Raw genomic sequence first — 26,901 nt, 5'->3', positions numbered from 1 at the left:
TATGTCCTAAGCCGCCATAAGGAATGTTTTCCTAGGACCATCGGCGCAAGGCCCTTTTCTCAATAAGGTGAACTCACTAATCTAGGGGCGGTTTGCAGTCGATCGATGAGTCTTTTGAGTTAGATTTACTCTATATTTCAAGCTTCCTGAGAAAATGAATGATTCTTTCCCAAAAGCAATAAACGACTACGCAGGAATGTCATAAGAAAATTGGAGTATTTTTTATTTCAAAACCTTACGTTTAAAAAGCGTTGTGCAATATGAAAACAAACATTAAAAACGAACCTTTTTATCACAGATATTTTAATAACAGCAGTACAATATGTTTGTATCACAATGAAATAAACCAACTAAATAAATGAATTTAGCATCTCTAATTGATTCATAATCGTGGCCCAGTGAAAAAAATTATATGAAAAGCGCACACTATATCAAGGCAAATTCAGTTGATTCACGGTTAATATTTACAATGGAAGCATATATAAAATGGTTATATTACAGCCGGTGGTTTTTCATCCTTGTGTGCTGTGGAGTTGAGTGGAATCAGGGCAAATCAAATGCGGCCACGGTGGGGCTTTTTTCTACTGAATGCATCTCTTCTAAAAATTCAAACCCCTAAACAACAGCACAGAACAGCCTCATCTATTCCAGCCAAAAATGATTAGATACTGGTATTACCGGAAAATATCACAATCTCGATGAGTAACATGAGAAGATGTACATGCATGTATCAGTATTTTTCTATGAAATAGAGCGTAAATACAACCTAACCATTGTAGCATTACATAATTGAATACTTCTAAATCTAATGACAGGTGACTCGAATCAAACTTTTCTGACTGTTCAAACAATGATATATATGTATGACTAGACTTTTCTAAGAGATACATGTATCTCTTCTTTGGTTTCGAGAAGTAGGGAGACTAAATTTGTTAGAGGCGGAACATTTTCAAAAAATAGTTAAAACTCTTCTAGCTCCAGTGCAGGCCTATACACCCATCTACAATAAAATCAGTCAACTGTCAAAAAGCTTAAGCGTGTCTAGTCAGGAAGACGACTTAGAATCCTTCTTTTGGTAAATCTACTCCTAACCACTGCAGCAAATCAAAATAAGATGACACAAAAGACCGAGATACATCTTGTGTAACAGTCAATCCTTCTGCTTCCACATGTAAACTACGATTAAAGTTCATACGTTCTTCTAGTTCTCTCTTACGACGCGCCATCTCTTCTGCCAATTGACGAGCCTCTTCCATAGCTTTAGCAATTTCAGCTTCGCGTCTTGCCCTGAAAAATTAAACATTCCTCTTATTTGATCAACAAGCACATGCGTATATTCTGAATAAAGAAAATTCATTTTCATAGATCTTAAAGGAAATAGGCAATGAAAATAATGGAATGAATCAACGAACAAATAAATCACATACTTTGCTTCTGCTTCTTCTCGAGCTTTGCGTTCTGCTTCTTCCTTCTTTTTACGCTCATATTCCATACGCTCGCGTTCGCTCATTTCGTACAGCATTCGTTCTTCTTCTAGTTGTCTTCGTCTTTCAGCTTCATGCTTCTGTTGCATCAATGCTACAAGTGATGAATGGGAAATGGTAATTCCTCCTGGTATCTCTATAAAAATGTCTTGATATGCCATTCGGTTTTTAACAGTCAGTCAGTTATAGTTTATGAGGGTAGATGCTTATTTCAACAGAAAAGGCCTCAATATTTCTTAAAAATTGAAGACGATTTCCCTTGATAGCGGATCAAAATAATGTTCAACAGCTACTGGGGACGGCCACCACAAGCATAATGATTTTTTTTACCATACCCATATTTTGAAACACTAATGTGGCATAGTGATATTCACCTTGTTTATGTTTTTCATCATTGGCTCTGTCACGTTTGAAATCTTCCATACGTTTCTTCTCTTCCTCCCTCATTCGTCTTTCTTTGTCGGCCTTCTCACGAATTCGTTTCAAACGCTGCTCTTCGGTCAGCTTTTGTAGTTCTCGGTCTCGTTTCGATTTTTCACGTTGAAGTCTGAAAAATTGAAATCATTCAAAATGGACATCTATTATTCAGGTAATGTAACAAGGAGTGAATTTTCCATGGAACCAGATGTTCAGTTCTACCTGACTTTTTCCTCTCGCTCTCTTCGTTCTTCCTCGAGATCTGCTTTCAAACGTTCTCGGCGTTCTTCTTCTTCTTGTTCTTTTTTCTTTGCCGCTTCCCGTTCACGTCGTTTTTGTTCGACTTCACGTTTACGTTTTTCGGCTACAGCCGCTCTCTGTGCAGCACGAAGACTACTTGTTGTAGTATCCTGTTCAAATATAAATTTCTTTTCGTTCAAATTTTGAACTTCGTTTATCATCTAATAATCATTAATGATTTCTTTAGTACTTACACTAGACTCACGTCGTCCTGAGAATGTGAAAATAAATGAAAAGAAAAAAGAAATGATAAAATTAGTTCCAATTCGAAATCTGATATTGATTCAGAATCTCTTATGCTACTTTATCAATCGGAATAAAGCTTTGAATAGGCAAAAATATACATACATTTAGTATAACATGATAATGTGCATAACAAAGTTTATACATGTACTTACTTTAAATAAGTGAGAAACTTGGTAATAAGTGAGAAATTTAGATTAGAGTGAAAGAATTAGAGTAAAATAGAACAGATTTTACCCAAAAAAATATCGCTTAAGCAATGAACTTGTGTAGTTAGAAATAATGTATAGAGTGAAAATGCTATATAATAGAGGGGTAGGGAAGTGGAAGAATATATAAATTTCACACCTTCATCATGGGGTTGCGGTTGTAAGAGATTATTATCTTGTATAGGCAGAGGAGCCAGTGGTTCATCCTCAATCTCTGCAACCTCTGGCGGAGTCAGCTCACGCTCCTCAATGTTGATTTCATCCTCTGCAGGAGTCTCGGACTCTGATTCTAGTGGCTCTGCATTCACTTTAGTAAGCACCACCTTGTCTTTTGTAACTTTTGGTAGCTTAGGTTTTTTGGCTTTAGACTGGCCAGATTCTTTTGAATGGACTTCTTTTTTCTTAGGACCTTCTTTACGTTTAGAAGGGGCCTTTAATTTTGGCAGTGTTAATGACATGTGCACATCCTTGTTAGGTTTGCCTCCACCTGGAGGTGGTGGCCCTGATGAAGAGCTAACTTGAGGTACGTTTACTTCAGTGTTGCCCTCATCAACGGAAGCCTTTTTCTCAACACTGACGAAGGACAAATTTGACTGCTCTGGTGATGGAGGGGGTGCCTTTGCAGGTGCGGCACTTTTTATAGGGACGGACGCAGTTTTCTTAACAGATGATTTAGTGATATTTTGGTCTGTAATGAATGAATCATAAATAGACAGTGTTAAAACACTTTAAATGTCATAAAAACCCTTGACTTCATTCTTTATTTGATAGCAAAAACACTGCACGCATGTTAGATGTACCAATACTTCCACATTTGTCATTATAATATAATAAACAGCAAATCTTTTAGTTTAATTTTCAGTTCATTTCAGAGTAAGTTGATAGTATCAAGTCACAACAGATCATCACCGCAAAATCAAATGATTTATACAGAAATGTATATATTTTGCAGATTAATATGCCTTACCATCATATCGCCCATACAGTCTAGCAAGCTCATCTGAATCCTTTGGTTTTCCTAAGATAGAAAAATCAAAAACCGTACTGCTTTAGAAATGATGCTATAAAAGCAATATAAACATGAAATGAATGTTATAAACTGACACTAACCAACAACAAATTCAGGTCTTTTCTCTAGTTTGCTGCGCTCTTTTTCTGCTTTCAGGAATGATTTCAATGCCCTCAGTGTTTCAGCCCTCTCCTCTTCAGGTAACAAGGCAATGAGTCTTTCACGTTCTTCTTTTGATAGGGATGCTAAAATTCTCGCTCTTTCCTCAGGTGGTAGAGCCTCTAACATTGCTAGTTTTTCCTCAAAAGTCATATTGGCCAAAATGTTAGCACGTTCTTGACTAGATAATGCAGCCAAGATTTTAGCCTTTGCCTCCGGAGGCAAGCTATTAAGTAATGCCATTTTTTCTTCAGCTGTCATTGCTTCTAAAAGTTTGGCCCTTTCTTCTATACCAAGTGAATCAAGCATTTTCATTTTCTCCTCCAAAGTCATATTTGACAGGAATTTTGCTCGCTCCTCTGTTGACATTGCAGCAAGAATCTTTCCTTTCTCCTCTGTTGACAACATATCAAGAAGTGCCATTTTTTCTTCTTCAGACATATTAGCCAGCAATTTTTCTCGTTCTTCCTTTGATAGAGCAGCAATTATCTTAGCTCTTTCCTCAGGTGGTAATGAATCCAAAAGTTTCATTCTTTCTTCTTCCGACATACTTGCTAAAACTTTAGCTCGCTCCTCAACAGACATTGATGCAAGAAGTTTTGCTTTTTCTTCGGCTGAAAGATTTTGGAGTAATTTCGCTTTCTCTTCAACAGACATCTCTGCCAACAATTTAGCCCTCTCCTCACTTGACATGGATGCCAAAAGTTTAGCTTTTGATTCAGGTGAAAGGGCTCGCAGTAGTTCTGCTTTTTCTTCTAGTGATAGATTAGCAAGGAATTTTTCACGCTCTTCTTCTGAGAGCGCTGCCAATATCTTAGCCTTTTGATCAGGTGGTAATTCATTTAATAGTCTTTGCTTATCTTCCTCAGATAAAGAATTCAAAACTTTCATTCGCTCCTTTAATGACAGAGAAGATAGAATTGCAGCCTTCTCCTCGAGCGACATATTTTTCAGAATTTGTTGCCTTTCCTCTTCTGATAAAGCAGCTATCAAACGGGCTTTCTCTTCTGGTGCTAAAGCAGCAAGCAGTGCTTCTTTTTCTTCTAATGTCATATTTGCAAGTATAGCTTCTCTCTCCTCCATGCTCATAGCTGCAATAAGTTTGGCCTTGTCCTCTGTACTCAACATGGCCAATAACTTTTCCTTATCCTCAGCAGACATAGAGGCAAGAATCTTGGCACGATCCTCTAGTGAAACGGATAACAATAGTTGAGCTTTTTCCTCATCTGTCAGAGTTGCTAAGTATTTTTCGCGTTCTTCATCTGTTAATGCTGCCACTAATCTAGCTCGTTCCTCCGGTGGTAACATTCTCAATAAAGCTGCTTTTTCTTCCTCAGTCATCATAGCCAGATATTTCTCTCGTTCTTCCATAGACATGGCTGCTAATAATTTTGCCTTTTCTTCCATACCTAAACTGGCTAAAAGTTTCTTTTTCTCTTCATCAGTCATAGATGCTAACAAACGAGCTCGTTCTTCCAGTGATAAGCTGGCCAAAATTCTTGCCTGTGCCTCGACTGGCATTTGTCGAAGTCTTTCAGCTGTAAGTTTTTTCAGTCTGACAATATGCTTTCCAGTTTTAGGGTCAAATACAATTTCAATATCATCTGGATTCAGTTGACCACTTGCTAGTGCAGCCAATAGATCATCAGATATAATTGCATCCTCCGGAATATCAATATTCACTGAAATTGAAAATGAAATATTAATAATACTGTTTTGAATACCACACAACCTCCCTTTTTACACACAAAAATGTAGAACACATACATGCTTTTCCTAATGCTTGTCGCAGTAGTTCTTTATACAAAGCACTCTGAGGATCCAAATCAGTCAATCCATTTGCTTTCATCAATTCTTTCAGAATGAGCTAGAAAAAACAGAATTTGTAAATGTAAGGCCTATGGATTGCAATGAGTTTATACAGTAAAACTTGCGTATGTCAAATTACTGTTAGTTGGGAAATCAGTCTAATTGGAAGGAATTTCTCCAATCTGGAATTGTCCAGTTAATTTTTCTATAAAAATCGGTCCGTGTACCAGATTTAATAATCGGATATATCGTCTTAGTCGGACAAATATGTGATCCCAAAAAGACAGTAAAATCATTAAAAGTCAGCCACGATGTTGATTTATTGTTGCAAGCAAACAGAACAATAACTCAGACCTGAGAAAATGTTAAGAATTTTCAAAGGATTGACAGAGCCATGAAGCTGCCTGATTAGTTTTCTCCTAGAAGGAATTCATATTCAGTAAATGACCCTAAATCTGAGGTAATCTTAGCCTTTTTTCTAAGTCGAACATATTTTGCTGGTCAGAGCTTTTTACACCAATTTAAATGTATAGCTTTCATCCTTTAACCTAAAGAATAATCATTCTAACATACCTAGTTAGAAAAGACATATTCATGTACCTGTATCACCAAATATAAATACAATCGGTACAGTCAGTAAAATACATGCAGTAAAAATACAATGACTCCCCAAAAATCCATTAAAACTGTAAACCAGAACAAAAATGACGTAATATTTTGATCTCATTTCCTCAATAACGCTTCTATTTCGAGTCTAATTCTAAAAAAGAACTACCGGTAACTCTAGCCTGGAATACTGTAGCATTCAAAGCAATATAAGCAAATAAATCTAAATGATATAGAATGGTAACTGTGAACGTTAATCATTTTATAGGTGAAGCATCTTGATTTCTGGTATTCTATGTGATAAGCCATTAATAGGAATAAAGTGCCAGTTTACCTCATTGCCACCTCATTTACCTCATTTGCAGTGCACCTTGCAGTTGTGTAAATTAGATTTAAGATATCAACATTGTTAGCATATACAACGATATTCTTCTTATATATGTATACAGCTAAAGCGAGTGCAGGGAAACAATTTGTGATAAAAAATAACCATCAAAAATATACCATATTTCAAATATGTTTACTCAATTTTCTTCAATGCACTATTAATACAATTTGATGGATATTAGTCGAATATGACATTTAGAAAAAGGTTAGTCTGGAATAAAAAAAGGAAATGCGTTGCCAAATATATCTTGTGAATAATATAACAATGACCGCCTTACATCGTCATCATCATCCTCACTATCTGCTGCTTTGCTAGCTGTATCCGCATCTGGTGGTCGTTGCCAAATTGTTGCTGCCGTCTGTCATCAATTGATGAGAGTTTTAAAGAAGCACACAAAACAAACATGTTAAGATAGTTCACGCTCAAAATTTGCATGCCATTGTGTATAGTCCAGCAGTGCAAAACAAAACATTAGTTGCACAATGCACTTTCTTACCCGGAATAAACATGTACTTTAGATGTGGCTTTCACAAAATAAGTTCTATAATCTTCTGTTTTGTAAGTATAGTTTAGGTTGGCTATGTCTTCATTTTAGTAAAGGCAGTATTTTTGAAAATAGGAGACACTACCATAATGATATTTCTTATATTAGAATATTTTTACAAAAGTCTTGCAATCCAAAATTAAATTAAGTTAGGCATCTCCTCTCTTGTTAGAGTACTCACGATACTCTTCACTTCAAACATATATGATATTTACAAATCAGTAGAATCCTTTCAACTCACCATAGCATCTTTTGCAAGATCTTTTCCAGCACCAAATCGTCGCAGGACTCGAGCAGCAATTTTTGCTGCATGTTCACGAAGTCGCAACAGTAGTTCTTCCTCAGTAAGGTTTCCAAATCGATCTAGTGGATAAATATATCTAAATGTTACTATTTCGATATGAAAATCTAATTTTCTAGATATCACATTTTCATTGTTATACGGGTAAAAAGCAGTTTAATGATGTGGAAAGGTGGAAAAGATTATGCTTTATTCTAGATCATAAAGAAGACTAGGTTTTAACCCTTAAGCGATGGACACACTATACAATTTTTGCTGTAAATACGTCTAAAATCGAGCAAATCGGTTTGCTCATTTGTTCTAGCCTTGGTTAGGTTAATCAGGAAAATAATTTGACAGTGGTTTACTCTCCAAACCAACCAAAATGGCGGAGTATTCATAGCAGGAGAGGAGTTGTCATCAGACATACTATCTTTAAGATCATTGTGTAAATTTTTGTTGAACAAACTAGTTTCTGTAGCCTCTTAAAAACCAAGTTCCAGTTGTGCTAAACAATTAGACCTACCATAAGCCACGTCTAGAAAATAGAGTTCATCAAGGATTAGCTATATTTTGTATGGTTTGCAGGGAAAATTGCATCTCACAGATATACTATGGGAATATATTCGCAGTGATAAATTCGCTGCGGAGATATCAAATATTTTTGATTGGTGTGATTTTCGCATGCAACAGATCGCATGCGAAAATTACCTGCAGCCGACCGAGCACACTGCAAACTTCAGTGCGAAACCCGTAATCTTGGTAGCCATCTTGCATGCAAATACAACTGAAATGGGGATTGTTACTTTTGTAACAAACCCCAATTTTATGAATGTGAACATAATTCAAGTACTGTAGGCCTATGCTGTAGGATAGGAAAGTGGTTTTCAAAAGTCAAATGGCCGCCAGTCTGCCTTTTTGAATGCAATCATAACTAAAATTGATAGGGAACATCATCTGTTAATCAGACATCTTGCATGCAAATGAATGCTCTACTCTGGACACTGCACCCTGTATGAAGCTAACAGGATGAGAATCGAAAATGGCTGCCAATTCGCCATCTTGAATGACCAAAACAAACATGTATCAATAGCTGCATAGCGTACTTCTTTCATCAAAACTGCTGACTGTATGGTGGTAACAGTGTTAGAATCAAATATGGCAGCCAGTCAGCCTTCTTAAATCTTCAATAGCACAATAATCGATAAGATTCTTAAGCTTTAGTACACTGATATGTTAAAACAAACACTCTGCTTCAAAAACTGCGGCTTGGAGAATGGGAACAGTGTATTTTTAGATGCCATCTGTAGGAAAGGAACAGTGCCTTTTTATGATCCAACATGGCTACCAATCAGCCATCTTGAATGCGATTAACACCAACTGTACCCTGTATGATGGGAACAAGTTAATGGACGGACACAGGCAATGACATTACCCCTCATATCCTGCAGCTAAGGGGTTAAAAGAGCTTTGCTGAACATTGCATATATACAAATATATTAGATAAGAACATAGAAATCAAATACATACACCAATCAGGATAGCCATGAAATTGAAAAGAAGCATATTACAATACAACAGTGCATTGAGGTATTGCCAGAATTACATACTCTGTATTTTGGTATTACCCAGAGAGTTAGGTTAGTTTGACCAAGGGAAATACAAGGTACCAACATCGATAAAGGAGAAGTAGGAATAGGAAAGCTGAAGCGATATCTAGAAATGTGTAGGACATCGAACCTGTTTCAGCAACCATCTGAGCTCCTAGAATGTCTAGTTCTGCATGGATATCTCCACTTTGATCTACCTCATTATTATTTCTGTTATCACCATTCGTTGTATTATCTATGTTGGTATTAAAGATATTTCTATAAAATCCACAAAAACTGAACAAATGTGTAAAATGTCATATATGTAATCCATAGTGTTAGTAGGGTTAACAAGATAAATAACACATTCGATTTACAAAAATGGTCTGGAATCGAAATCCAGCCAAACGAAACAGATACATAGAAATGAATAATACAACATTTAAGTTAACAGTCTAGCATTTGAAAAAGCTGCATGCCAAGATGAACCTAAACTTACAAAAAAAATATATTCAATATCACTGCAGTGTAAAATGAAAAAAGGACATATAACAGACCCAGTTCCACAGTTCAGAGTTAAGATTTGATAATGCGTTGAATTCATTGGAAATTTACTACGGTAATTGTTAGTCTGAGTTAAATACAACTCGGAATTGTGGAATTTGATTAATTATTTAGGAAAAGATTTGTATTTTATGTTAACATACTCTTGTGTTGAAAATGGTGCAGCCATTAATTAAAATATGAAAAAGCTTTACTATATTAACCTTTGGATTTTGCTGAATTTGGAGTTTCTGAAAGCAAATAATTTGTCAAGCAAGCTAACTAACGTGAAAAAGCTGTGTGAAGTTATAATTTGTTCATTTTTTGGCAAAACCACAGCAAATTATTCAATACCTTTAATGATTTCATTCACAGTAATGGTAAGATGTTATGATACGACCAAGCTTACCTGTAATATCAATAGTTCCACCAACTGGTAGCACTTCTCCATCCGGTGCAAGCACTACACTACCAGTAAATGTTGATTTCAGTGTTTCATTCTGCAGTGAGCCTGTGAAAAAATATACGGTACCACCGGTAAGTTAGATTGCGTATCTGTGTTGCATACTGGTAATTCCTTTTAAAGATGTGACGCAAAATGTTAATAGAACAAATGATTTGATCTGATGATCAGCCGATCTTATAGCGGATTATCTAGTGGTATATGCAATAGAGATGGAGTGGTGAAGCTAAAGAAAATAGTAGAAAATCAGTACGTTCACTCGAGTATGTAAACACTGCCGAATATAATGTTTTGGCAACAAAAGAAATTCTGCGTGACCAAACTGCCACAGAGGAATCACACACAAGGAAGGAATTACTAAATCAAGTATCTAAAGCGAAATAAAGAATTACAGGATAAGCAGTTCCCAATTTCATAGACAAAGAACAGGCACATCTAAATGTACATACAAGGCACAAAATATGAAAAGCTAGGAAAAATATGAACAACATCATTTACCAGGTTTACGCATCTTCGGTAAGTTGAGGAAAGGTGATTTCGCTTTTGACACTGTAATGCAACAGCCAATTCAAAGCAGTTATAGGGCATATATCTAATATCTAAAAAAGCTAAACTAGCTTTTCTCTGACAAAATATATGTACAATGAATATCATATCAATAAAAATGTATGTGTAAGCTCAAAAATACATAGGCCTATGTACTTTTGATAAGCTATATGCATGTGCGGTTAGTTAATACCAATATACATCATGCATGTACATTGTTAGTAAACTATGTAGCCATATGTATCTAATTATATATGGTATATTTCCTATGCAACTGCTTACCAGAATTCGTTTCAATGGAAATATTTGAATCATCGTCTGTATATATGCATACAATTAACATCCTTATTCAGTGAGTTTCTTAAGATTAAGTGTCATATCATTTTCTAGATTCGATTCATTTGAAGTCTAATCTCTAAGTCAGGATGTTGTCAGTTTTCTTGTTAATACTTACGTAAATTACTAGCTCGCTTCTTCAGTGAGGGTGATTTACTTCGGAAACCGCCAGTGTCCGGTGCCTTCTTGCCAGGTAAAGCACTGAAAATACTGGCATCACCTGGGGCTTGTTTGCTACCTATAATAGTTGTTATAATGTGAAAGTTAAACAAAATAATTCTAACCTGAAAGGTCTCGCAAAAGGTATTTCGAGTACATCCCTGATTGAGAACCTATTTTTACTTACCAAGATCAGAGCTAAATACGGAAGAAACACTTATTTGGGAGGCATTTTTCTGAACAGGGCCTGGCGCTTCCAGCAGTTTGTCTTTCTTATTTTTCTTTCTCTTGGCTGGTTTCGCTTCGCCGTCTGAACTGGTTTCTTTTTGTCCATCTGCTTTGTCTGTTTGAAATAACATTGTTAGGGAATTATTGAGAATTAATCTTAGTTCCTACTGATGGTTGAAGTAAACAAACCTAACTACTAACCTTCTTGTGAATTAGTATTTGTTGGCTGTCGTAGATTGCTGATACTTCGGCTCAAATGTCTCTTGTTTAAAGTAGTATGTTGAGGAGTTGGTGGATCTAATGTCAAATCCGGTAAGGAGGCACCAACTTTTTGATCTGAAAATCAAAAGAATTAATGACTAATAATGCCCTTAGATCTCAAGATATCAAAGAAGACATTACATTTTTGGCCAAAATAACATGAGATTATTACTTAGATATACATGAGTGAGGTCTTAATGTACTGCAAATACAGTTACATAACATATTACCTGGAATAATTAGTTCCAAAACTGGTATTCTAAATCCAGTTACATTTATTGAAGTACAACAAGGGTAAACAGGCATAGTTCAACGAAATCCTCAGAATATCCTATATATCCAGTATTGATTGTATCCAATGAATCAAATCCAAGCACTGTCAGTTACTAATGGCAGATTACATTGTTATTCACCATGTCCAGTGTGAGTGACAGGTTTGTGATAAACTTAAGGGACCGGTGTAGACAAACAGTCATGTTTGAGTTATCTTAGGAGAATCAAACAAAATAGGTCCTAACCTAATATCATTTGCAGACTATCCACGTGATTTAATGAGATCTTCACATACCATAATCAAAATTGATAGACAAGTTAAAAATTTCTACTACACCTACATCAGAATTAAACTACTGCACCATCAATATGAGGCAACCTCTAGTTCTAATTCATACACATATATTATCTAATGTCCCAAAAAACAGAATTTTTTATAGAATAAAAAAAGAATCTGTATAAGGAGACGAAGTGAAATATTTTCTTTGCAGATAGACTACCATTACATGCGAAATTTGTATACACAAAGAAAGACTGACTACCTATAAAAACTTTTCAAACCTGATGTCTGGACATATGATGTATGGATGGTCTTTAGTGAGAGACTAAAAATCGCATTATTTCAATTTTGGTAAATGAAGTTAGAGCTTTTGCGATCTTCATTCTTTCATACTACATTTCATATAATATGTATTACAGTAAAATATACATGTACTTACTACTGACTATTGGTGGTAGATGGACTGATGCTCTAGTCGGTGGGCATGATACATCTTTTATCGGAGACAGGAACGAACGATCGGGACGTTTGAACATGAAATTTTGCGACGACAATTGAGGTAAACTCGTCGATAATGGTATCGCTGGAGCTGAACAGACAGATGCTAGGTCGGAGTTAGATGTTGATTCTTTCAACGATGCAACGGGAATATTTCCGCAATACGCACGTTCTCCCGGCCAAGACTTCACACCAGCTGCAAATAGATACTAATGAATACATCGAATTGAAGTAGTACACTGGGTAGTCAAAGAAATGAAAAAATGTGAAAAATTACCTTCAGATCTTCCGTCCGAATGGCTGGAAGATGACCGATTAGATCGCGACGTTTTTCTCGCTCGCGGTTTGACGGCAATTTGAGCTCGAATTGTTTTCTGAGATTCTTCATGGTCAGGAATGATACGCGAATCGAACACACCACTACCACGATTATCTAGCAATGACTGCAGAGAGAATAAAATCTTTCAAAACTTCCCTTCAAATCAAGAGACATTTTATCACTGCCCGAAATCAGACAAATCATGTCTGAAAAGAATTTCCATAAAGCACCGTGAATTTGATTCTTTTCGTAACCTCTTAACACATTTGACCTATAATCAACGCTTCATGCACCTCCTCCTATGAAGGAATGGATTAAAAAAGCCGTTTGTAAATACACACGCCGCTTGTACCTCTGATAATAATTGTGTAGTTTTCAAGCAGTTTCTAATGCTGTTGTGATGCGGCCGAAAGATCAAGCATTCGCGAGCTCGCCATTCTTTAACGTATTCCACCATGTCTAGTTTAATTCGACGATGTTTACGTTTTTTGTAAGAACGTTCAGTTGGTTGAAACTCAACCACTTCAACAACTTCAACGCTGTTCATGTTTGCGAGATCGCTAGTACTCATATTCGTAACTTTACTACTGCTCATATTTGCGATATCGCTACTAGACATGTTGACGAGTTAATAACTATACCGAATCCAATGAGAATACTTTGCAGAACTATCCAACCCAAATGATCCTCCGTAAGATAAAAGCAACAGTTTCATATAAACTTAAGATTATAAATGCGCATCATAAATGAATCTCCATTGTTACTAGCACATCTTTGATAAGCACGGTAAGTTCTAATTCTTTTGCTTCTCTGCCACAAAAAATGTCCAATGTTCAATCTTATTGCAAGAGCAAATAAAACAATTCAGCACAAAACACATAATCTAAATGAGACTTGCGAGTGTTATTAAACAGTATCTGCATAAACTATCACAGCTATTACTGAAATAAATATATGAATTTCAGACTAACTATATTTACTGTACTGTATATACATCAGCGGCGATATTGTATTATCATTGTTCATTGTTCAATATAGTAACCGCATGATGCAATTTGTGCTGAAACACCTGAAAGGTTATATATTAAAAGCTGACCAAAGTGGTAGCAGATCATTCATATCCATTAAGCTTGAATTGCTGTCGAAGGAAGACTTTAAGAACAAGTCTGTATTATCGGTATACCAGTTTTTAGATGGATAAGCAATTGTCGTTGAATCTAGATTATCGTCATCCATCATGATTAAATCCTAAGCAGCCAGCACGCACAAGTTACACTTTTTAATATTGACATCCGGTTGTCAAATTGCAACAGCATCTACCTCAATGAAAACCGCAATAATTCTTTGATGTAAACAAGTAGTCCAAATCGGTAAAACTCAGAAAATTGTTTTTTTTTAGTATATTTGCAATTTACTCCCAATAAGTATCGTCAATTTGCAGTCCTAGGAATATATAATCACATTATTCACTGCTAATCTATGTTACTTCTTCTAATATGTGGCAAAAGGCTTATTCCATTGAATGCGAATTCAAACAATGTGAAATGAATGACCGTGTATGCGTCTGCTGTTAATTGACTTGCAACGGTTTCAGCTCACCGGACCGAGAAAATAAAGACCAAATTCAACTATTCACCTGTTTTAAGATATTTCAACAAAGTGAAGCATAAAATACCGCAAAAGTTAAATGTACAGTTAACGGACGACGACAAAAGAAGACACTTTGGTGGGTCGAATATTTCTTGAATAGGGACATAACGCGGCAGGCACAGTGGCTGGCTTCCATGGCAGCGGGTAAACCGCAGTAAAAACCAAATTTTCCACTTGACTTGCGTCTTAAGTATATGCATTTCATATAATGAATACGCGAATTTAATAACCTTAAATCCATTTAACAAACAATTAATTGGACAGCCAAGGTAACATGGTAATTGAGAGATATTGTTTGGTTGGGCATGTGAAATCTTAAGACTGCATTGTTTGAAAACTTTATAAACTTTCCGAACAGACTGACTGAGATTTATAACCTTTGATGATGAAATTCCAATGTATTTTCTGTACCAAGAAATGGTCTTTTTGATATTCACATTTTAACTCATGAAATTACTGGACGATGAAATTTTATCTTGAGAAAACTATTGTAATGGTCATATTTTTTAATAAATAACATCTAATTTGGCTTTCTTGTTTGAGTATTTTCCACTACCAACTGAATTGCGTTGGGCAGTGTTAGCAGACTCACAAACTGAAGGCTTATGCAATTTTATTCTTTTAAAAGAAATGCTACCTATCCTGAATCATTCAGTTTATGTAGAATAAAACCAAAACGAAACTGGTTCTTCTTTGTTTTGTTCCCTTGCAATCTGATACATAGTATCAAAAATACATACTTTATATGTATTTTTGATAGTATCTGATGCATAGTACCAAGTGATTGAGTACTAAGACGAGTAATCACCATACATAAAAAGTCTGACATAAAAACATGATGCAATGACAACATCATAGAAACAAAATGGACAGATTGCATGACAACGTTTCATAGAATATGCATGTTGCATTTTGTGTCAGTAACACTTCATAGATTTATGATATAATAACAAGGCTTCGACAGTTGTATCTGAAGCAGCAACATATGCAGTTTCGATGATATACATGTAGCTTAAAATATAGATGTAGCACTTTTTCAATCACGTTCTTCACGTAGCAGTACGATGAAAGACCAGATATTTATTAGTATCCCTTAAGTATGGTATACCACGTCCTTCATAAGATAACTTTAATATACCAGTATCTTTCTTCCATGTAATTATATTCTATGAAAATATGATTTTCCTCATCAATTCTACTAATACTAATGTTATTTTAATGAACACGCTAGACTAAAAATGGCCTAAAAACTGAAATGTCAAAACCTAAGGGGTATAGGATCCATTAGAATATGCAGGTGATAGCACATCAAACCACATCCAGACTTGACTACCTTAGTATCTATCTTTGGAGTAGTTTTCACCAGAATTTGACATCTAAAATAGTAGTCTAATTGAAAGTTATTCTGATTGTAAGCATATTTTGATATTTTTAGGATTAATTGAGTGCTTAAAGGAGTAGCAACTACTCTCAAATAGTAGTAGTAGTCAGGTCTGCACATCAGAGCAATATACTTGTGTTTTATGCCACTGTAAAGAGCTATCCCTCCAGGTACCTATTGCATTAGTGACTTGTTGATTGATGAGATACAAATCATGATACTGAATAAATAAATATATAGAGCATATGAAGCAATCTTGAAAAATATTAATCAAATACTTAAAAACAACTAATTACAGAATACTCAATATTTCAGTGGGTGTCCATCAAAATCTCAGATAAGAGCAAATATTATAGACCTATATGGTCGTTATGGTTGTCCAGCACCAATGAACCACTTTTCCAGGGGTAAGATGACAATAACTTGATAAAGCTCTCTCAATAAAGCATTAATACCAAGGCTCTTTTGTATTTACCTGCACTGCTTCGACCATGTCAAACATGGCGCGTTCACGTACATCATCCTCGCTGTATGTGGCCTCAGACTCAATCACAGACAGCCCAGGACTTATCATCCTAACTTTATCAATTTCCATTTGTTGCTGAAAGAAAATATGCACATATGTAAAATCCACTTTTACACTATTCTCTATTCCCTTAATTTCATAAACATAATCAATTCAATAGACTTTGACCTATCGCCACCAAAATTAAGTTTTATTATTCTAAAATACTGAGTACCGTACTTGAGGTGCTGAATGGCTTTTGATTGACATGGGATTTTTATCATAAAATGACCAGTTGTACTCAATAGAAAGGGCAATTATTTCACCATGAAAAATGTCTAATCTTGTGATTGTAAACCATGCCATACTTAAGTAAATCGTGGTATCTTTGGTTACCTCATATATTGTAACTAAGTTTCATTTGATCAATTGATCAGTAATCACTTATCATCAAATTGAATGACATACCTCTTTTTTCATCAGAGCGTGACTTATTGCACTTTTAACTAGAAGGTCTGTAAGAACTTCTTGCTGATAATCAGCATCTAACTCTGCATATGAGACTTCTCGCACAAGTCCATCTTCATCTGTTTGTACGACACATATAGCGCCGTCTGTCAAAGTTTTTTCTCGTTTTTGAAGCCGCAAGTCAGAAAAGTCGTTTTCGTCGATGTCACCGTGGATTTCAACCACTCCCTCATCAGCTACATCTAAAAATTAAACAGAAAAAGCTAATGGTGAAGAAAAGATTTTCCAGCATGATCAAACTCTATCATCTCCATGAGGGGAGAAGATATACTTTATTCTTATCCTCTTGATCAAGTGAGCCACACGCGAAAATGAATCTGAACACCCATGAACTCAAACAAACGAGCTCATGTTTGACTCAACTATACCAACCAGGTGAGGTAAAGCTATATATATATATATATATATATATATATATATATATATATATATATATATTTATCATTACTGAATACATAGAAGCCCGACTAATGATTATGTAATATAATGTGGCCATTTTAAAACAAAGGAGCAGGAAACATGTAACAACTACAATTAATAATTTAAAGCACAGAAAAGTAAGCCTTAGGTTATGGAGACAGTATCCAGTATGAATGATTGGACATAGTATTGATAACTATATCCTTATATGTTCACTCAGTTTCTACAACCTTCTTGGTTTTTGGTTCACTGTTAAGATTTGGGTGAATCAGAGTTGCAGCCCTGTAAGCTCTAGACGAGGGTATTCCAGATATAAAAGATGCAGTCAATAATTACTTAATTTAGATCTAATTTTCCTATGAAAGCTAAGTAACTGAAGCCATGATGTTGTAAGACGATGAACACATAATCATATTAACTTAAACAATGTGAACCTAGCCTTTTTAACAAAAGAAAGTTGAAATAAACGATACCTGAGTGAAATCATAATCCAAAAAACGGTTTGTCCAAATACATGTGGATATAATGGCTATGCTAATATGATATCGATACACTGATCTAATAATATACATATGGAGACACTTCAGAGTAGTAATTGGGCTTTATTTTGACCAATTCAATTCAATTTGATTGTGCAGTATTTCTTGCATGGCAGCTGATTTAGAAAAGAATTTCTCGACCAACAAAGGTTGACCAAGAAGTTTTATACCGTCTTAATATGTAGTCACCTTGCGACGGAGTTCACCAAACAACTAAAACTCTATTCATAACGCGGGTCTAAAATTTAGTCAAAACCTATTACGTATTTAAGTCTCCCGATTAGGTGACAGTTAATAAGATTAAATTAGTCATAAAATAAGAATAACAGTGATTTCAACTTGATATGCTTATTAGGATAGGCAGCTTATTCAATTCAGTTAGTAAAAGTTGAAAAGTACATGCATAACAACATGATGGTATGACACACGGATGAATCAGGAGTGTTTTCAAAAAAGCCATTACTTAGGAAAAATATCAACAACCTGTTATTGGTGTCCTGAACAAAAGCAAAAAAATGTCATCATTAATTTCATAAATTCTTCATATGAGAAAATATGGCACGACTATAATGAGAAAATCTTAATAAAGAAAAGGCATTTGACTCATCTATATCCTGCTCCAAAAAAAGATCTATATAGCTCAAAAAACCACAATTAGATTGTTGAAGAAAATTATACGTCTAGAGAGGAGCATTTGCGAAGACCTGGCATTGAAGGTTAAGAATCGAGGAGGCATTTGCACAGATGCCCAGCAATGGCGAGGTAAAAATACACAAAAGAATTGAACCATTGAGTTTTACCCGAGGTATCAGAACTAGAATCTGATGGAACCGAATGGTCAACATCATCTATAAACAAACAAATAAGAATCTATATTAGAATATCATATTTGAAATATAAATAAAATTTGTATATGTATACACTTTACTTAATAAACCGTTCTCCACATTGGAATTTCAGGCAAAATGGAAGTATGATTTTGACAACGACTAGTTTTGATGCGTCATTCAGATTTTTCGATCTATCTTAGTACTTCTACATTCAGACTGACAGAAGTTCTACTCATGAACTGATCATTGCTGATGCAGGAATGATGAATTACCTGCATGATATTTTTTAATATCTCAAGTTGAATATGATTTTTCGGCAGATAAATGCATTTTCCACATAGTGCTAATGGATCGAGTCGTTGCAAATTGATTTCTTTATTGAAGCTGAATTTTAATGTTCTCTTTTATGGATTGCTGTTTATATTTCATTTGAGCTTTCAAATTGATGAAACTTCATGAAACAACCGACAACACTCCAGTATGATGATGTAGACTGGTAGGCAATAATGATATCCAGAACATTTTTAAACAAATCTTCGGCCTTAATTCAATATGGCAATTGAGGCAATTTGTTAAATGGTTGAATATGTATTAATTACTTATGATAAAGATTATAAGTAAAATGTTGTAAACCTTTAAATGTTAGTGTGAATGTGGATGAAGGAAAACATTAATCAAGTTCAGATGCGGCCTTCCGTAACTATGGGTCTCATTGACATACTGCACCAGTGAACACCATATTGGAAATTAATAGATATTGTCTTTCTCGTTTCCATGCCTGACTCACTCCAATTGAACATTTACTTCTACTAAACAACCACGTATTGTTTCACAACGCCTAAACGTTGATCGATATCACTGCAGTTGCTTTTCATTTCCCATCATCCCCCAGGGAGAATTCAACTTCATTGTTCCGTAGTGTTTATTGGTCAGGAAACAACAGCGGGCCATAGAGGAGGTAACGTCCATGGACAATACACACATCCATGGGAACAGTTTCACACTGTTGAGTTTTATGGTCGTCGATCGATTGTAAGAAAATAGACATAAGTATGAAAGGGGTGCCTTATGGACATCTAGCATGTAGAATAAAGCAGACATGCTAGGTTAAAGCATTAACTAATTAAACTCTGGAGTAAAATTCAACCAATCCTGGTGTATAAACTCAATAAAACGTCTGAGACGTTGCTCCAAACACGTTATTCACGTTATCCTGCATAGTTATAACACTACCTTTATTCCCATTGAGGAAAGACCAATAAAATGTATATCCAGATAGACTTCCTGGTGACATGAGCATTTGCTTCATTATACGGTATGGCATCGGGTAGTTTGACAGGTCGACGTTAACCGGGTAGCGAATATGTGGAAGAAACTGATTGCTTTCGTATAGATTTTTCTCGTGGAGATAACCTGCATGTGAAGGAAACAAATGAATATAGTACCAATTACAATTTCTATAAAGTTTTCATCAATGAGAGAAAACTGATTAACTCTTTTAGTAGGTCCAATTCAAGCAAGAAAAAATCTTGTAAAAATTTACATCCTGATATCAAGATGCAGTCGATTGACAACACTTAGTGATAAATACCTTTTGTAGACAGCCTGGCAACGAAGTTCGTATCAAAGAACTTTGTCCAGCTAGCTAGGTAACGCCGAGGTGAGAATCCAGGCCGGATTATCTTCAGTGAACGACTATCTCGTTGCGGAATGACTTTGAGACAAACTGCTTCATCTGGTTTCTGAGAACAAAAAACTATTGGATGAATCTAAATCTTAGCCTGTACTATGCTAGATTATCGAGCTTTAGTAGTGGACATAATAAAGAAACAAGTTACTTAATAATGGAGTGGAATATTACATACCCGACTTCCGTAAGCTAAAATACTGTTTGCCAAATCTCCTACTGTTCTGAGATCAAGCTCATCTGTGAGAGCCATATCTTTTCCTCCTCCGCCTTCTTCTCGGCCATCCTCTTCTTCTTCAAAGGTTTTTGCCAGATCTTCCGAAAACAAAAGCAATGCACCCTTCCTCGTGATAAATGTTTTTGGAATTATCAACTTTGTTTCGTAGCTACCGCGATTCGAGTGACTGTTCCCAGCGGAATCGCCGATTTCAGGCTGTTTGTCTGATGCGATCGGTGGTAATATGAAATTACGATTTGTATCATCTTTCCAGTTAAAGTAGTCCTGGAATGAAAAGCCATTTGTTTAGATAGTATGACAATTTAACTGAAGTGAATAAAATTGATCGATAGTTTTTATGTTCAATTCATTGATTGTTTGATTCGGATGGGACAAATTGCTGAATAATTTCATTCATAATACCACAATAATATTCAACTCTTTTATTACAAAATGACAATAAGAAAGACTTTATGCAATTAGGATTTTCTATACCATTTAGTACAGAAAAGTGTTCCAAGCAAAATTGTATCTTATCTGATCCCCAAAACAAAGATATTTCGAACATGTTTTTCAGCATTAGTCATGCTGTTCAGTAGATTTTTGTCAAATAGAAATTATAGACATATAGTAAATTTGCTTAAGTTATCATACATTTTAATTTTCAGAATAATAAACCATTTTACAGTTGCTAGCCGCCATTTTGTTAGGGTACTTTTGTCCCGTATTGTTGGGTCATTTTTTCTCTTTTTTAAAAACTATCCGTGATGTGTGTTGTATCATATTTCATCTGTCCATGGATGGATTTTGACAGTTTCAGCAACATTCAAACCGCATAAATCTCTAGTTTTCAGTTATGTAAAAATCATTTTTTAAATTTGCAACAATGCGACATGAGAGCGATATAAAAATTGGCGGTCAGTTTTTTCCGTGCGCATAGAAGTCAAGGGTACTGAACTTTGAAGTTCGTTATTTTCAGAAATAATTTTCTAAAAAATCCAAACATTTCAAGAACTGTGCGCATAAATGCCTCCTTTCAGGTGAACTTTGAAATTTCAAGATATCTTGCCTAGTTTTTTCCCTATGGCTCTTTAACTGCAGCGCGTGTATTGTCATTCCGAGATTGGGCGCTGTTTTCTTTGCGTGTATTTCAGTATATGGGTGTTATTTTTCATTTTTACTACACTTGTTTCTACGGAAAATGGTTTTAATTGTTGGTACGAGTATCAGGTTTTAATATTACGTCATTTATGCAATAATAGATCGAAGACATTTGAGATGTTGGAGTTTAAGGGATTTTTTTGACCAGTTTTAGCAGTGAGACTGAGCGGCATTTTGATCACGTATTCGAAGTTGCGCGCGGGAAGAGAACATATAGGCCTATATTGAGATGAAAGAAGAAAAGAAATATAACACTCAAAATCGAGTATGATGACCATTTAAATCAGTAGTCTATCAATTAATTTACATAAAAATCTACTTAAATTAGATGGATGGAGAAGTGGTCAAAAAGCTGGACAAATGGGGTGGGGCAAATATTCAGCTACTTTCTATGAATACTTTCTATTAAGTACACACAAGATTGATTTGCTCGGGAAGAAAATATAGGAAAACATTTTCTTGCTTTGGTGGTGAAATATCAAGTATCAAGTCCTAATGTCAGACACAGGTGATTAAAAGTAAAACGTGACATCTACCATCACAAAAACGCAAGAAGTGTGTGGATTGCATTTACAACAAAAGAGTGATATTTTGGGTTTTCTTGGGTGCATGTACGTAAGCCTCTGCCTGCTGTAAAAGCGGCTACCAATACAGCCATTACGAACTAGCGCCGGAGAACGGAATACAGTATTAATGCCGTAATATTTAAACCTGATACTCGTACCAACAATTAAAACCATTTTCCGTAGAGACAAGTGTATCAAAAATGAAAAAAATAACACCCATATACTGAAATACACGCAAAGAAAACAGCGCCGAATCTCGGAATGACAATACATGCGCTGCAGGTTAAGTGCCATAGGGAAAAAACTAGGCAAGATATCTTAACATTTCAAAGTTCACCTGAAAGAGGGCATTTATGCGCACAGTTCTTGAAATGCTTGGATTTTTTAGAAAATTATTTCTGAAAATAACGAACTTCAAAGTTCAGTACCCTTGATTTCTATGCGCACGGAAAAAACTGACCGCCAATTTTTATATCGCTCTCAAGTCGCATTGTTTCAAATTTGAAAAATGATTCTTACATAACTGAAAACTAGAGATTTATGCGGTTTGAATGTTGCTGAAACTGTCAAAATCCATCCATGGACAGATGAAATATGATACAACACACATCACGGATAGTTTTTAAAAAGAGAAAAAAACGACCCAACAATACAGGACAAAAGTACCCTAACAAAATGGCGGCTAGCAACTGTAAAATGGTTTATTGTATGTTGGTAGAAAAGATGAATGTAAATACCAATTATAAGTTTACCGACGATACACATGACAAAAATATCTACATGTGAACTTAGTTTAAAGATTATTTGAACTCTTGAGTTATTTTACTCTATTGCTACAATATGTTGTTAAGACAAAGTGTTGAAGAACTTTTGTGAAATGGGGTTTTCAACACAATAACGCATTCTGCAGAGGGAATGTTATTGGCTATAAGACATTTTACACTTCGACACAGGATTGACAGGTATATAATCAACAAATACCTGTTCAAAAACTAATCAAATACTGAAAAACCTGTTCTGTTCACTGTGCACGGTCCCTCAAACGAGAATATCAGCTATTAAAATTGTCTCGCACAGGTATATCATTCATTACTTTTGTACGGAAAAATTACCTTCCATTAAAGAAATCTTGTTTATGAGAACACTTTACACTAAAATGACTTTTGCGCTATTTCTAAATTCAACGTCAATAGTTACACGCCACAATGTTGATGTATCTAAGACATTCAACTGTACATTGATATATATGAGACATATCACAATGACGTAATCAAAAGTGAAGATTAAAATTGGTCAAAATAATCAGAGATATTTTACGTCAGAAATCTCTTATAGCGAGATTTGATCGTATAATGTGATCCATGTTATGAAACGGAAAGATTTATTTGACTAAGAACTAAAAACACAAATGATAAAAAGTCAATAGATATACAACAGCGCACATACAATCATTTAAACGCATTCTTCATCTATTGGGGTACTGTTGATTAAGTTCTGAAGTCATGATTTCAAAACTGTTTCCACTGATCTATGTCGTTGCTCGATCCAGACATAGCATTAATCTAAATCAGAGCTTTATCACTACTAATACTTGGGAATTATTCATTCATTTATCAATGCGATAATCGGCTTTATTCATTGAAATAAGACTAGCCGAGCACGGAAATTGCAGTCAATGAATTGGCGGCTCGATGTTGATTTTCAAACAGTAAAATCTATTTAATCGCCGGCCGGTTGTTGATTTATGCCAGCCCGGAATATTCGAAATACAAATATACAGAGTATATCAAAGTTCATTTCCATTTCTACCGTTCGTGTGTCTTCACTTTCATTAAGTCTGTAGCCAGGGATTTGTAAGCCATTTCTATCTTACTCAAGTTTACAAGTTAGTTTATTCATCATGATCAAATGACATGATCGTCAATGAACACAGAAACAGATGACTCTTAGCATTTAAGCAATTTGAATCCAATGATCAATCAACACAGTTAAATACGTAAGACATAGATGGAAACTGTTTGATTTTACCAGCAATCTCAACTAATTTCCCCGACTTTTCCCCAATTGTTAACTTTTTAACAAAATTCCCTGACTATTCCCTGACTTTCTTAGAGAAAAGAAAATTCCCTGACTTCTCCCTGATTTCCAAGTAAAAGGCCACTTAGCTGGTATATGTTCCAAATATTTGGCTCAAAATCTGTTTTCTGATCAGGGAGATCCAACATTTGAGATTGAAGTAATTTTCTCCCAAATTTAAAGACAATCAGTGAGCGGGACTCTTCAGGAACACCTTTCTTAACAAACTGAAAAAATCAGTTATTTCAGATCGAACTCTTCTACTTGAAATATTGAACAACTCTAACTAATATCAAAGTGCATAACAAATTAATGAAAACAGGATTAAAACCTTGATGAATGAAAAGTAATGATGTAAATAAAACGTCTTTAGATAACACTGTTGCATGCAATTTCAAACAATTTCTAAGAATGCCACGAAACCGCGTTGAACATTATAATGAGCTTAGCTAATAAACCCTTAGACTATATTCGAAACTATTTCGACCATTTATAGCCGTAAAATGTATTTCTGATTTTTAAATATCGGTACGAGCCTGATTATATTTTATTCATACATAGCATTGCCCATGTGAGCGTCATTATTTACAAAACTCTTAAGTAGTTTTTAACAATATATGATATCGCAAAATAATGTCATAAATCATTAGAAATATATCGCAATTCATGCGATAAAAGATCGAACCGTCAATATTGCTGATAGTCCTCTCGTACTCGGCCATTTGCCATATGAAAAAAACAAATATATAAAAGGAAAAAAAAATCTATAAGACAAATTTTTGTAAGAGGAAGCAGATACAATGACTTATTGCTGGTTTAGAAGAAAGTATAAACTAAGTCTATAGATATACAAGGTAAGAATATTTCTGAACATGTTGAATTAGTTAGTTTCAGTATTGCATCATCTAAAAACTTACCGCTGCCTCTAACTTCACTTCAATCTTATCGCCATTTTTCTTTACTTCACCGACACCCCTTGCCAGCAACGACAAATTCAAATTTCCTGCACCCGACATGATGTATATCACTGCCGCAAAATGATCATAATTACCAATCAACCAACAAATGGTTTCACTTCCAAGGCTATAAATCCATTTTCTCTCACTACTGTCCGTGTACCACAATTAACAAAGCGTTATGTATTAGTTTACATCCTGAAAAAGTGAAACGTAAAATGCTCGCGTAATTTTTGTCACAGATCGGTGAGTGATGGCGGTGGCTATGCGGCAATATTGATTCCACCCGAGGCGGCGTTATCCTGGCAATGTGGTCTGCAGGAGCAACACACTCCATAATCTTTCAGCTTATGAGAGCAAATTCCATTCGCCTAAATCATGCTAAGGCACGTCCATCTTCAAAAGACATAATTACCCACCTTGTTAACTACCTTATAATGCGGTCATGAGATTAATTAAGACACAACTGATTAATCATGAGGTTTATAGGATTTAATGCAACAATGGCAAATCAAATGAATTTAAATCTACCTACTGGGTTTACTACAAACATTTGCACAGAGATTTAATTGGATTCACTTGAGTTATGACAAGTCATTAATGATATTGTTTGTACTAAGAAAAGACTAATAGACACCATCAAATTTGCTGTACTGTAATCTACAACCAAACATTTGGATTAAGACAATTAGTTTGCCACTTGTCCATACGGTTTCTACGCGTGGCAAGTATGACTATTTTTCATGATGTAATTTGTTAATAAAATACTTTATTCTAAAAAAAAGACGATTAGTTTTATTCATCTCTACCTATCATCTTTTTATTAAAAAAATTCTCTTACTTAGCAAATTTGCATGAAAAACATATGATAGATATTTAGTTATGAAAAACAATAATTGAATAATCTGTAAACAAATTCATAACTTCATTTTCAAAGAAATTACGACAATCTATGCGTATTGACTGGTAAAATGGAGAGACGAAGACAGATTATCAAGAATTACTTAAGAATGAAAAACCCACTTGGACTGTCAGTCACTTATTATCTATTCTGTGGCATACTTATAGAAAGTTATCGACTTTTGATTACAACACCAACTGATAAAAGACTCACCTTCTCAAACATGATTCCAATACAGCATCAAACCTATGTATTCCAGCAATTGAGGTCTTAAAATTGAGGACGATTTTACTTTTGTGTAAAATCCAAAAGTTTTAAAACATATGTTTGGGCTGACATGCATACATACATACACACACAAACGCGTAACCTATAATAGTTTGACATATGTCAGCATGATGGCAGCACCAAACAAAACAAAGTGTAATTGAATATTTCTAGTTCACGCATAAAAAGCATTCGCGATGAAAATTCCTTCCTACCACCATTAAATAGAGAACAAAGACGTATTCAAAAGATAAAGAATAAAATTTTAATAAGA

General features: G+C 35.0%; 1 protein-coding gene across 7 annotated transcripts; it reads right to left on the bottom strand.

Moving 5' to 3' along the window:
* Positions 1 to 223: 223 nt before the first annotated feature.
* On the bottom strand, positions 224 to 26,710 carry LOC141899915 (uncharacterized). 7 transcript variants are annotated; one of them, XM_074786552.1, is made up of 27 exons: positions 26,574 to 26,710; positions 25,421 to 25,657; positions 20,662 to 20,985; positions 20,388 to 20,538; positions 20,030 to 20,209; positions 18,767 to 18,814; positions 16,948 to 17,189; positions 16,450 to 16,575; positions 12,902 to 13,067; positions 12,566 to 12,820; positions 11,514 to 11,648; positions 11,272 to 11,427; positions 11,044 to 11,163; positions 10,872 to 10,907; positions 9,990 to 10,091; positions 9,189 to 9,293; positions 7,410 to 7,531; positions 6,902 to 6,982; positions 5,589 to 5,688; positions 3,764 to 5,503; positions 3,621 to 3,671; positions 2,793 to 3,341; positions 2,396 to 2,412; positions 2,124 to 2,311; positions 1,859 to 2,031; positions 1,428 to 1,578; positions 224 to 1,287 (listed from the first exon to the last, which is right to left on the bottom strand). In XM_074786552.1, exons 2-27 carry the CDS (start codon positions 25,517 to 25,519, stop codon positions 1,059 to 1,061), a joined length of 5,646 nt encoding a protein of 1,881 aa, XP_074642653.1. In that variant the 5' UTR covers positions 25,520 to 25,657; positions 26,574 to 26,710; the 3' UTR covers positions 224 to 1,058. The 7 variants fall into 7 exon arrangements, with proteins under 7 accessions (XP_074642653.1, XP_074642637.1, XP_074642688.1 ...); XM_074786536.1 differs by lacking the exon at positions 10,872 to 10,907 and adding an exon at positions 10,542 to 10,592; XM_074786587.1 differs by lacking the exons at positions 9,189 to 9,293; positions 10,872 to 10,907 and adding an exon at positions 10,542 to 10,592.
* Between the last annotated feature and the right edge of the window lie 191 nt (positions 26,711 to 26,901).

The sequence above is a fragment of the Tubulanus polymorphus genome, chromosome 1 (genome assembly GCF_964204645.1).
Source record: "Tubulanus polymorphus chromosome 1, tnTubPoly1.2, whole genome shotgun sequence".
Taxonomy (NCBI): Eukaryota; Metazoa; Nemertea; class Palaeonemertea; order Tubulaniformes; family Tubulanidae; genus Tubulanus; species Tubulanus polymorphus.
This window is presented reverse-complemented; position numbering and strand designations above follow the sequence as displayed.

Coding starts and splice junctions, on each gene's coding strand:
- LOC141899915 (XM_074786536.1), bottom strand. CDS start 25,519: ATGTCGGGTGCAGGAAATTTGAATTTGTCGTTGCTGGCAAGGGGTGTC. Junction 6,983..7,409: donor ATCTTGCAAAAGATGCTATG/GTGAGTTGAAAG, acceptor AATTGATGACAG/ACGGCAGCAACAATTTGGCA. Junction 1,288..1,427: donor CGAGAAGAAGCAGAAGCAAA/GTATGTGATTTA, acceptor TTAATTTTTCAG/GGCAAGACGCGAAGCTGAAA.